At 39.6% G+C, this 13242-nt stretch overlaps 1 protein-coding gene across 4 annotated transcripts in view; it reads right to left on the bottom strand.

Moving 5' to 3' along the window:
- arhgap42b (Rho GTPase activating protein 42b) overlaps positions 1 to 13242 on the bottom strand; it is an 87189-nt gene that overhangs the window by 55206 nt on the left and 18741 nt on the right. For all 4 annotated transcript variants that reach the window (XM_033630520.2, XM_033630521.2, XM_033630522.2 and 1 more), the window contains exons 2-3: positions 7760 to 7855; positions 4784 to 4845 (exon numbers count right to left, since the gene is read on the bottom strand). In XM_033630520.2, the coding sequence (XP_033486411.1) occupies positions 4784 to 4845; positions 7760 to 7855 (158 nt within the window). The remainder of the gene's footprint in view (positions 1 to 4783; positions 4846 to 7759; positions 7856 to 13242) is intronic.

The following is a 13242-nucleotide window of genomic DNA, read 5'->3' as shown; positions in this document are numbered from 1 at the left end:
TAGCTGCTTTGATTCATTAGGTTTATTTCCATTACATTGCCATTGTGTATTTTGTTTGGGTTCTTCCAGTTTTCCTCCTACTCAACTGTGGTGTCATTTCATTTCTGTTACCAGACCATCCATGTCTCTGCTTGTCGTCTTGATTAGTTATTGTTTCTTTGCACCCTTTAAAATTAGAAACTAAAAAAAAAAAATTCGCAACCCCCAACATTCATTTATATTTGTCAACTTTTTTTGTTTCTATAATTTGTGCATTCAAATGCCACAAACACATCAAGCTGTAAAGCAGTGTTCCCTCTCTGTGCAAGCTAGATTCTGGTAAATATGTACCGTTTGCATTCACCTTTGTAACATGCACTCATAAAAAAGGTGGTTTTAAAGGGACAGTTCACCCCCAAATCAAAAATACATATTTTCCTTCTTACCTGTAGTGCTATTTATCTATCTAGATTGTTTTAGTGTGAGTTGCCAAATGTTGGAGATTATCAGCTATAGAGATGTCTGCCATGTCTTGGATGTAATGGAACTAGATGGCACTTGGCTTGCGGTGCTTAAAGTGCCAAAAAGCAATGTCTCTTTCCAGAAATCATGACCCAGTTACTCAAAATAACTCACAGACCCTAATGTGAGCAGTTTCATGCAGGACCTATTTTCTTTCAACCAAACTACACCTGCCAATGATACCACTGCACAGAAGGAAGCATGCATCGACTCATGGAACGAGGTTTGTTCTCATGGTACCATGAGATGTAAACATTAATGGCGCCATACTTGGCTGAGCTGTAACGTTAGCTAGCTCAGTGATGTTAGGTGAGCTATCAGTAGATGCACACTGTGTGGACGGGTGTAGTTTGGTGGACAGAAAATAGTTCCACCATATAACTGCTCACAGCAAGGTCTGTGGATTATCTCATGTGACTAGGTCATGATTTCTGGAAAGAGACATTGTTATTGATTTTTAGAGTGTATTTTTTTGCCACCACAAGCCGACTGCCATCTAGTCCCATTATATCCAAGAGACGGCAGACATCTCTACAGACGATATCTCCAACACTCGGCAACTCACAATAAAACAAAATAGATTAATGAAGTAGTCCATACCCATTGAGTGCACAGTTGCCCACGTATAGTTTCACATGGTGTGTGTTTGGGATACAGGTCATAGGAAATTGCAGATTAAATAGTCAACTGTACCCATTAAGAAGAGCAATGTAATCAGACAGAGTTTTTAAAAAACGTGGGACAGACAGAATGACTGACTGACAGAATGACACACTGACAGTTTCCGTGATTATGTACAGCATACCATACCATGACTTAGTCATACCAAAAATTAGAAAAAAAAAAACCCAAAACGTTGGGCCACAGGGGGAGCCACAGCTATCGGTCGCATTTTAGCCATTTTTAAGCATTTTTCTGTTGTTATAGCGCCACCCAGTTGCCAATTAGAGTTAAATTTCTCCAGTCACCTTGAGGCATCCTGTTCTACATATCTACCAAGTTTAGTAAAAATCGATATGGAAGTTAGGCCTAGATAAGAAATTAGCTCTCTAGCGCCCCCATTTTGTTTGATGGGGTCAATAATGGAGGGGTCCCCTCAGATTATGTGTGGTCATATGCCTACAAAGTTGCGTGGTGATGGGTGAAACCCTTGAGATGTTATACACCTTTATGTGATGAGCCACGCCCTGCGCAATATTCATTGCCTTATAGAAGCTCAGTTTTAGTAAGTTTTCCAACTTTTGCCAAGAGGGAACTTTAGATATTGGTCCCTAGATTATGTTCACCGAGTTTCATGCAGATCGGTCACAGACACAAAAAAAATTTCCGAAAGGACAATAAACAATATCTATCTATCTATCTATCTATCTAGAAGAGATCGATTTTAAGTGTTTTTCAAAAAATTCAAAATGGACGAAAATCTATATAAGCGGAAGTTATGGGTTCTTGAGGCAAATTTGTTCCTCATGAGGAGAGGCATCTCTGTGCAAAGTACGACATACGGGGCATGAAATATGCCCATTCAAAGTTTGCACTTTCAGTCGGTTGCTATAGCGCCCCCCTTTGGCCAATTGATGTAATATTGCTTCATTTGCATCCTCCCATGACCCTCTACCACTGTGCCAAATTTCACATGGACTGACCAAGTCAGTGAGGAGAAAAATGTGGAACAGACACACACACACACAAACACACCCACAGAGTTTTCGTCATTATAAAGATAGCACTACAGGTAAGAGGAAAAATATGAATTTTTGATTTGGGGGTGAACTGTTCCTTTAAAAACAATATAACTTGCTGTGCCACAGACTGCCCTGATCATTTTCGACAGCCATCAAATAGCCACCACTACACCAGAGAGACAGAGTCACAACCATATGCCAGAGCCTAGTTTGAGGCACCATGGACAGTGAGAGCCAACCAGCCCTGTGTCACACTGAGTTTGCTGGCAAAAATGTCACATCTGTTTTACTCCTTACTAGAGAAAACATTTTCAGGCACTGTGATTGCTTAATTAGCAAGATACTCCAGTTCATACTGACACGATTAAATAATTTATAAGTATCACAGTTTCAAACTCTATAGGCCATATGGATTTATGAACAGTGCCTTTATGCTTGTCATATGGATTAGGATGACAAGATATTCCACAAAGCTACATTGTCTGCACAGAGGTGACAGACATCTTCAAAGGGCAACTCTGTCCATCATAAAATTAAGCTGCACTTTGAATTTTGGGAGGAAAATGCTCACATTTAGTCACACATATTCCAGCCTTGATATTAACATATGAGTCTGTGTTTACGCAGCTACTGATGTAAAACCTGTACAATGCATAATCAAGCAGAGGTACAATATATCTGTGCATCCATATGGAAATGGCACACTGTGTGAGAGCTTTAGTAGTCCAATCATTACTCTCATATTCTTATCATTACCTTAAACTTTAGAGTGTTAGTCTTAAAAAGCCCTATCCGTGCTCCCCATTTAAAGTGTTATTCCAAACTAAATCTCTTCAGTGCCAAACACTCTCCCCCTCAGACTGAAAAAAAGTGGCTGTAAAAAGTCTGCTCCTTCACGGAGAACGGAATCCTAATGAAAATGTCTCAGGTAGTTACAAAACCCATGACTGCAAACCTGCAGCTGATCTCATTTGCATATCAGACTTGGTAAATCAGATGCACAGCTGAAGTATGTGGACTGAGGTAATTCCTGCCTTGAGGCACCTCTCAGTAGCACCCTCTAAAATGTCTACTTTTACAAAATAAATGCTAAGTGCAGGGACAGGGTTGTTTCCCTGCACAATCAGAGCAACACAGTGATAAAAATGAGAAAGTGGTGCAGTCTGCTACAAAGCTGGTGAACTGAATTACACTGAAGTAAGTAAACATATGGAAGTAAATACAACACATCACAGTGTAAAAGTATATCAGTTAGTGCTGTCAAAATTAACACACTAATTTTGGCGATTAATTTGAAATATTGTAAATTTACGCAACTATTGGAGCTGCGTTTTGTCTACTTCCTGTGGTCGCCAACATGTGTAACAACATGTACTGCCAAACCGAACTATCCTGGCTGAAGATGGATAAAGACAGTGGTGCAGTTTTAAGGAGAAAAGTTTATCTTTATAAAGTTGGCCAACAGTTCTTTGTGAAAAACAAAACAAAAAACTTAAGTACTCTGCATTCTGAATGGTTTGCAAAGCCGAATCAAATTACCACAGAGGTAATTTGTCTTTGACACATCACCTCAAAGCAAATCATCCAACTAAAACTACTAGGCTTCACCAATCTACAATACAGCAGTGTGGTATCCGTGGGTGTATATCAAAACATGCAAATGAGATGGCTACTAATGCTTTGGCTAAATGGATAGCTAAAAATGCTGCCTTATTATCACAGCAGAAGACAGACTGAGAGACGCCTCTTATAATCTACCCTTGAGAGGAACCATTGCGTCAAGAATACACACTTTGTATGGAGGAAAGGGAATGAACATACTCGAGCGAGCTAGAAAGTCACTCTCAAAGTGGATCATTGGACTTCTGTGAATAATGATAACTACTTGGGAGTCACTGTGCACTTCACTGATGAAGAATGTAAACCGCTTTTGTTCGCACTAGCTGAGTAAAATAGAAGGGCGAGACAATGCTCACAACTACAGCACATGCCTCACGTGCTGATCATTTTCTGGATCTCACAAATGAATGGGAAATCAAGGAAAGGTTCACCACACCTGATGGCGTTGAGGGTTTAATAAGGAATCTGTCATTCACAGGAGAGAATCTGTGTTCAAATTTAAAAAAGATTCAACAATAGTATTTGAATTTCAATATACTTATTTTGTGTTTATTCTACATTAACTCTGATTTTATGATTCAAAGCATCAGTCTTGAGAGGAAAAGCCGTACTGTGTGTGTTCTGTACCTGTTTTTCTCTCTCAGTTTTTCAGTTCTTACTACTGCGACTTCTCCAACCTCATTGTACTTCAATATACCACCAATGTCTTTTCCACGGCTAAATAAGGAGACTGCCTGGTGTTCAGAGAAAGTGGCCGAACCCATGGGTACTATCAACAACTGTCTGTTTTAGGGAAAAAATGGAGGTAGGAAACTTGTAGATTCCATTGTTTTCATCAGATGTCTGGAATTCATACCAAACCAAATTCTGTCAGAATGGTTATCCTCGCAGAGCATTTAAGTCAGACAAGCATGTGCTCTTCCTCTCTCAAGTATAACACAAAATCATCTACAAAAAGAAAATCAAAACTGCATTCTTACCAAGCGTCGTCTTTCCTCTTCAACAGTAGTCAGCAGCTGGGAGAACTCTTTGAATGACTGGGCTGAAATACACAGAAAGATCATTCTTACAACACCCTATTAAAGGTGACATACTCTATGTTTGGTCAATAAATGCATCAACATATATGATGCATCTTGGACAATATGCTCGCCATTTGGCAAGTACGGTAATCAACCGTGTTGTTATATACAGATGATAAAAAAAGAAGATATTTTAACACAGTGGCTCCGTCGTTAAACATCAGATGTTCCTGGCACCCCACAAGCACTATAGAATGGTGCTAAAATGTTTATTCGCACTGCAGCTTCAGAGCTTTCAGTGCAGCACATTTTAGAACCTAATAAAATCATGCAGCTGTCCAATTTAAAACCAAGACTTGCAGTAAAAAACCATACTTCAATTGAATGGGACCCACTGATTGCTTCCCTTTATTTTCTTCCCCTGCTAGGCTTTACAATATACTGTCACAATGCAGGAGTGACTGATGTGGCCGAGATATGTCGCCCCCCCCCCCCATCTGGGCTAGTAGCTTATATTACGTTCCGCAGGGCCAGATGAATTCAGCATACAATACATCGAATCTTATCTGCCAGAGAATTGTGCCGTGATCACTTCACAGCTTCATTAAATAGAGGGCCAGATACAGTGTGGCCTCGGTTGGTCAGCCCCCGTGTCACCCCGTGTCCAGCCATTTAGCAGCGGCCGAGCTGCTCTGCTTGCCAACACAGTAACATCATTATCAGGCACGATGGCCTGGCATAGGGACCCATGCATCATCTTAGACACTTTGGTCCATTTACACACCAAAGCTTTTAAAGACCAGCAAGCAATGATTTTGTGCCAGTGATCCTGCAGGCAGGCTGGCCTCCTATTAATGCCACTAGCTCCTTTATCAACAGTACAAACCTCTCAGGGGGTAAAGGGCACAGCTGGAGCCGTTGATGGGACAAGATTAGACTCCAAAGAAAGGAAATGGGAGTCAAAGTGAGGTTACAGCTTGCATATCATTCACTGGTAAATGGAGGAGAGGCAATAGACCTGATGAATCACTGAATGAAATGAAATTTACAACCTCAAGAGTGGATGAGTACGGAAGTCAAGCTCATATAAGAAAATAAGTAGAGACATTACTATAAACATACATTTTTTCTGGATACTATAATAACATAATCACTTGATGGGTTTACATGCTGCTTTTCTGCCTGATTTTTTACTTTTCAGATACAGACCTTATCTGACCTGTTCCATCCCAAAAGGCTCTGAGCAGCTCTTGGAGACTAAATGATTGACCTTCTGAGAGAAGGGCATGTAACTTCTCTAAAAAATCTAAATTTCTATAGCCACATCAATCTTTTGGCCCCATTGATTCCCAGATAACTGGCGTGGAATGTGAATGTCACTGCAGGAAGTCATACAGAGAAATCAATAAAAGGTCAGGTGAACCCGTCTGGCGGCACATACAGGATCTCGATGTTATGTGGGGAAGTTGGGAGCATCAAAGTGAACTATAGCAATACTGCATCAAGATCACGGCTGGCATTCACGCAAGGGTCTAGCTATGTCAGTCAGAAAGCTCAGTTTCATTGATGACTAGATTGATTTCAACAGGCTGTTGTAATGATGGCCTTTTCTCTGCGAGATGGTGAGTGAACACAGTAGCATTGCAGGATGAGAAAATCATTTCTCTTTAAGATGATATTGAACACTTAATTTCTTGCTCCATAATTGGACTGAGTTTGTTATTTTGCATGTAAGCATTGAGTTGGCATGTTGTGGATGCAAGGAATTTAAAATCTTGCCGAATATTGCATAATGTTATTTCAAATGATTGGTCTTTATTTGAGATCGCCTACTGAATTTACCTTTGTCTACATTACACAGCCAATAGGATGCTTCCAAACAGATGCCTGTGGCTCAGCCAAACCACTGACACAATAGGAGCCAGTGGTTTGCACAGTAAACACCGAGCACATCCAGCTACATAACAGGTGGGCAACTAAAATATCAATTGTTCAATCTGAGATCCACACCGTTCTTGATTGAGGGCCAGGGAAGGGGTGCATTGTCTCAAATTAAAGCATGCTTGATTCTAATGAGGCTTGGATTTGGGTGTGAATTTTTCCAATAAGCATAATTGGTCTGCTGCCCGCCACCCGCCTATCATACAGCCTCCTCAGCTTTGGGAGAAAAAAAAGGAAAGCAAGGCTATTCATTACGCATTCAGATGAACATTACAGCCTCATGTAGAGGAGGTCGATATCCAGTCTAGCCCTCACAGATGGACAGTAATTCAGCATTCTCCAGCACCACGGAGCGAAGGACCTCAAGCTGGGGATAATGAGCAGTGAAAAAAAAAGAAGAGGAAGAAGAGGCCAGACTGGGAGTCCTGCCCATTAGAGCCAAAGAGCCCTCTGCACAGCTGCTTTCATATTCCTGTTGGAGGCTAGGAGGTTCGCACCTCCATTAATCTCTGACACTGATCACAATTAGTCCCTTTGATCTCTTATAGGCTTGAAAAGATATAGGGGAAGCATCATAAGCAAATCAATAGCATTAATTATACATGCACCGTAGACAACTTTAAGATCTATACTCAAAGCCGAGTCCCATTTCAAGGAATCTGCAGAGTATGCTTAATATTGTCTGAAAACAGCTCCCAATGACTCACATAAAGCTTTTCCCTTTTCTATTAACTACTTTCACTGATGTGAAATTGCCCAAATATAATAACATCATAGTTTGAGCACTTTAGCCAGAGGACATTAGCTCTTCTGATACGTGTCAGCACTACAGCCCATTGTGTTCGAGTATCTCCCAAGAGAATGATTATGGAAATAAGATAAGGTACTGATTGAGGTGACAATCTAACTAATTGGGAATAGCAGGAAGGAAAGAAGATGAAAGACAGCAAAAGGAGAGATGTGCCCTCCCGGGACTGGCCGAACTGAACTTACCGATGTTCACCTCGTCATCCGTCTCCGCATCACCAATGCACTCGAACTGGAACTCCTGCAGGGACTGGGAGAACTTCTGGACGGCAGCAGAAAGATCTGGAAAATCAGAGGGTCTGAGCATCAGAATAAAACATTGCATAAATAAATCATTGAACACATGGATCAAAATTGGCAGCAGAGTAATTAGAAAGAGAAAGTAGAAAATCCAAGCTCAATATAACATCCTATCAGCACAGTGAAACTGCAACTACAACTACAAAAACAAAACAGTGGCACTGTAGAGGGACAATTCAGGGAGCAAAAAAGCAAAATAATGCACTTTTATGATTTGCTGATAGTCCAATTCCATGCCCACTGACATTCATACCATAGCAGTTCTGTGACTGACTGCAATATCTGTTACATTTACTTTACCATTTGTCCATTGATCATAATACTGAGATCTGTCCAGAAAAATTAAGCCCAGCTGAGCTGCCTAACCTTTGTGTCAAACATGATATAGTACACATACAAAGTTAAAATCTTTAGAAAAAATCTACCTTTGGATACACCAACACTGCGAGATATAAATTTATGATGTTTATTGCATTCCAGAAGTTTAGCTGTGATAAAGTGCACTCTTAATTTTTTCAGAGTGACATTTGAGGTTTTGTGTTCCAGCTTTCCAGATGAGAAAAGGTGAGTCCTGATATTATTCAAATATTGACTGGTGATGTCAGTGGAAAAATTGGTATCTCTACGGTCTCTGAAGCACTTTTTCCTACTCTAAATTTGCATTTGACAGTAAACTTTCTTTATCCCCAGTTGACTCTAATGGACATAGCTTTTTGAAGATGTCTTGATCTATGATTACTGTCATCTGACTCCACCCAAATGCACAAACTTATTTGATAGGATGTCTCTAAGACAATCACAGTGTTCCACATCACCTAAAGTGGACTGCAGTAGAGCCACGCCCCCTTTCTATCAAGCATGGACGACTCTGAGCTAAGAAGTAAGCGCAGGGCATATTTCAGTATATTATTCATATTGAAGTACATAATTTGGGTTTAAATTGTGTTTAAAGTAAACAAGAGTCGTTATATTCATTCATTTCTGTCACCACTTATCCTGTTGGGGGTTGGGGGGGGGGGGGGGCCTGGGAGCCCTGGAACCTACCCCTGCTGACAATGGGCGAGAGGCAGGGTACACCCTGGACAGACTATCGCAGGGCTGACACATAGAGACAGACAACCATTCACACTCACACACCATTTTAGAGTCACCAATTAACCTGATGTGCATGTTTTTGGATTGTGGGAGGAAGCCAGAGTACCCAGATAAAACCCATGTTGACACGATGCTCCCCCACCTCAGGGTTTAAACCCCACTCCGGGTTTGAACCAGGGACCCTTGTGCTGTGAGGCTACTTTTCTAACCACTGTACAACCAGGCTGCTGAGTTATCATTATCACACAGGTCAAAATATCATACAAAAGTTGTATATCTTTTCACTAAATAAAAACCCCAACAAAAAAACATTGGTATAAACTTTGGTATGGACAGGGGATCCGAACATCACCAGGAAATGAATTATTAATTAATTTTAGTTAACTTTCTAATGATACAATTCACCTATAATGCATCCTATTGATTATGTCAGCAGAACATTCAACACAGAAGATTTTCAACATACTGTTTTCTGGAGATATTTTGAGTAGTGATGACAACTAGAATTATATATATATCTACAATGAGTGTGTTTACATGTACAGTTTAATTCCCTTTTCATTCAGAATGAAAATTCATTCCTATTAAAAGTGATTTTGTAAACACCTAATTCAGAATGAAAATGGCCAATGCGATTGAAAATTCATTCCGATGAAAGGGGCTGGAATATTCTGTTTCTAATTCTGAATGAAAGAATTTCTCGCACTTGTATACACTCATTCCTCCGGTCTTTCTGCGCATGCTCGTATCCTTGCCCCTCTGGCGTGATGACGTATATAGTGCATGAGCGACAAGATGGCAGCTTCTTAAAACAAGAGATGGTCCCGAGTGGAAACATTATTTTTAATTTCTACGTTCTACCTCCCTTCTCCTCCTCAACAGACGAAGCATTAGCAGAACAAGGTTGTTGTCGTACTGCTGCTTCAAGAATATAAGCAAAACAAGCCCGAAAAAGGCACTAAGAACGACATCGTCAAGCATCTTGTTATCCGGAGAGAGGACTACAGTGTTTTCTTCCGGTAAACGTAAACACGTAACATCTGCCCCACCCCCTATCCAATCAGAAACCTGCCCTGCCCTAAACCTTGCGTGGACCCGAATACAGGTGATTAAAAGGCGATTAAACTGATCTCCTGTGCAAACCCTCATTCGGAATGAATATTTCCCATGTAAACTACCTGGAAAAACTTTAATTCCAAATGATTTAATTCAGATTCATTGATATGAGTAAACCATTGATGAAAAACAAACTAATATTTTTTGTCGAAAAAAGGTAAGTGGTTTCTGTATTCAGATTCTCTGCTCTATTGATCATTGCAAGTGTTATTGTAAAAAATGGACCATATACACTAGGGGGTGTAACCTATTGACTAATTAGTTGAAAAACCCTGCTCTGTACCACTGTGTGGCTCCTACCAACCTCTATTCCCCACCCACCGTTTTTTATTTTCTTCTTTTCCCTTCAACTTGAAAACACCAATTAAAATAAAGTAAAAAAAATGTATTTGGGTTTTCTTTTGGCCAGTTTGGTATGTTGAATGACTCTTAATACTATAGTGCCCATTAGCCTTAGACATGTGGAGAAGAAGCCAAGTGAAGATGCAAATCAATCTGAGCATATCCACAAAGCTTCTATGCAACAATCAGGAACACAGAGAACTGAGTCAAGCTGTTGAATGGATTTAACAAGTTCTATAAAACTCAACCTCTGCTTCTGTCCTGCTGTTAGATCCTTGGGAGTTGTAGCTGACTCCTCTTGTTAACTTAATACATACACAGTCTTGTACCTTTGACTTATCAGCAATGAGAATTGGCCAAGAGCAACTGTTTACTGTTTGTAGTGATGAGTCAACCAGAGTGCGTCAAGTCCATTCAAGAGATAGAGGTGCTTTAACAGCCACTCACCTAATAACGTCTACAGAGGAAAAACAAACAAATGAAAACAGACAAATGACTAAGTTTTTATTTCCTAAACCCTGCCCACTCAACATTAAACCTCCCACTTCACTTCCACTCTATAATCTATGGAATGAAGAAAAACAACAAAAAACAAAATGTCAGCTACCTCAACATGACCTTTACTTGTATTGGTATTCAGTTCTTAGATAGACAAGATAGATAAAGAGTATCAAAAACTTGAACTCCCCAATTAGGCAGCAAAATCGGCTCAACAACTGATGTTCAGATTTTAGGAATTCTCCCCTCTGAATTAACAACATGTATTAGCTCATCAAAAATGTCTGTATTTTGAGGCAGAGCTGATTCTCTTTTTTAAATGATTGAACACCTTTCTGTAATGGCATGGATTCTGAGTTAAGATGGGGGAAAAGTTTTACAACTACTGTACCATCCAAGACAGAAATAAACACTTATCTCGGTGAGTAAAATAAAATCTGGATTGTATCTTTAATATGATTCATATGTGCATGAAAACTTTATAAAAGTATCCAGTGATTTGCATGCTCAAAGTCAGACACATATGTGGTGAGAGGATCTGATTTCAGTTTAAACTGACAAGAAAATCAAACATGAGAAAAATCAATTAAGCTGCTTTTTAATGCAAGAGACAGAGTAACTGCAGAGCTGGCTGGTGAGTAGCTGACTGAGTGCATGAATCACCTCTGGTTTTATTTCATTTTTTTATTACGCAACTTTTTTCAATTTGTTTCATATCTCAGTTACATAAAGGTAAGTGTGTGGGTCCGCTTGTGTTAGCACCGCGAGTACATTCTTGCTGACTGAGGTGAAAGTAACCTATGTTTACAAGCACTTTAAAAGAGTGGGATGAAGCTTCAGTGTGTCACAGAGGCTTTTAACATTTCATAATTCAGCTGAATTTATAATTAAAGGCAAAGATGGAGATTCTAAAATACTCTGACATTTTAGCTGTCGGCCCACACGGTTTGAAATGTACACAATTTTCTCATATCCACTGTTGACAATGACTCACTAATTGCTTCGCTCCTGCCTTCTTCTCACACCAACAGTCATGTCTTAACTTCAAAGAACTGTGAACTTAAAAGTCTCTTGCCAGGAAAGTAAGAAAATGCACACACTAATATACAGCGCAGACTCCTATTTATGTGCTCAAGTGATAGAAGACTAATGAATGACTGAGTGAAAAAGGGAGGTTGAGAATGTTATAAATTGTAGTGCAGTAACTCAGTTTTAAAGCTTTGCAGGGTTTATAACTGTAATTTCTGTCTGAATATTTACAGTTACAAATTCTTTTCAGTCTGTATGAGCTTCATCTTACTATATAATGACAAAAACTCTGTCTGTGTGTCTGTCTGTGTCTCTGTTCCACGTTTTTCTCCTCACTGACTTGGTCAATCCATGTGAAATTTGGCACAGTGGTAGAGGGTCATGGGAGGATGCAAATGAAGCAATATTACATCAATTGGCCAAAGGGGGCACTATAGCAACTGACTGAACTTTGAATGGGCATATCTCATGCCCCGTATGTGTGGTAGAGACATGAAACACACTTCAAATCGATCTCTTCCTAGGAAGAAGGGACCGATCTGCATGAAACTCGGTGAACATAATCTAGGGACCAATATCTAAAGTTCCCTCTTGGCAAAAGTTGGAAAACTTACTAAAACTGAGCTTCGATGATCTGCCTTTAAAGCAAGTACTAGTGTATGTGGATTCATTATTTTGATATTTATAAATAGCCTACAGTATATTAACATATTCCTACTACACTGTTGTTGCTAAGCGCTTGTACGTGTAAGATGTGATGGTTGGTCTTTGTGATAAGCTGGAGGAAAACGAGTACTACCACATTATCAGAACTTTGGCTATATAACTTTGGGATATCTATCAGCTATAAAGATAACGACTGAAAAACAAAAGCTGTTGATAAGTAATAAGATAACTAACCTTCAAATGTCCAATGTTTGCTCCAACATGTCTGTTTGTGTTAATGTTTGAAAGTCCATAATGGATACTGTGTAAAAACCTATACAGCCCCTATACTGTGACAACAATAGTTTATCTAACAGGCATCCCAAACTACAAACCCGCCTTAAAAGCCCACAAAAATCAATGCTCTCATCTCCACAGAAACATAAATTGCTTGGAAAGCCTGATAAAAAAAAACAATCACATGAGATTTCTCAGTGAGTATCTTTTTCTCTACCTAAGAGCAAGCATTGCTATATTGAATTTCAGTGCATTTTAGTTATTGTTAGAAACAGAATAACAAGACTTTCACTTAATGAGACCACAGATTGAGAGGCTCTTAAGGACATCGACACTATATCGAGTGT

The sequence above is a fragment of the Epinephelus lanceolatus genome, chromosome 4 (genome assembly GCF_041903045.1).
Source record: "Epinephelus lanceolatus isolate andai-2023 chromosome 4, ASM4190304v1, whole genome shotgun sequence".
Taxonomy (NCBI): domain Eukaryota; kingdom Metazoa; phylum Chordata; class Actinopteri; order Perciformes; family Serranidae; genus Epinephelus; species Epinephelus lanceolatus.
This window is presented reverse-complemented; position numbering and strand designations above follow the sequence as displayed.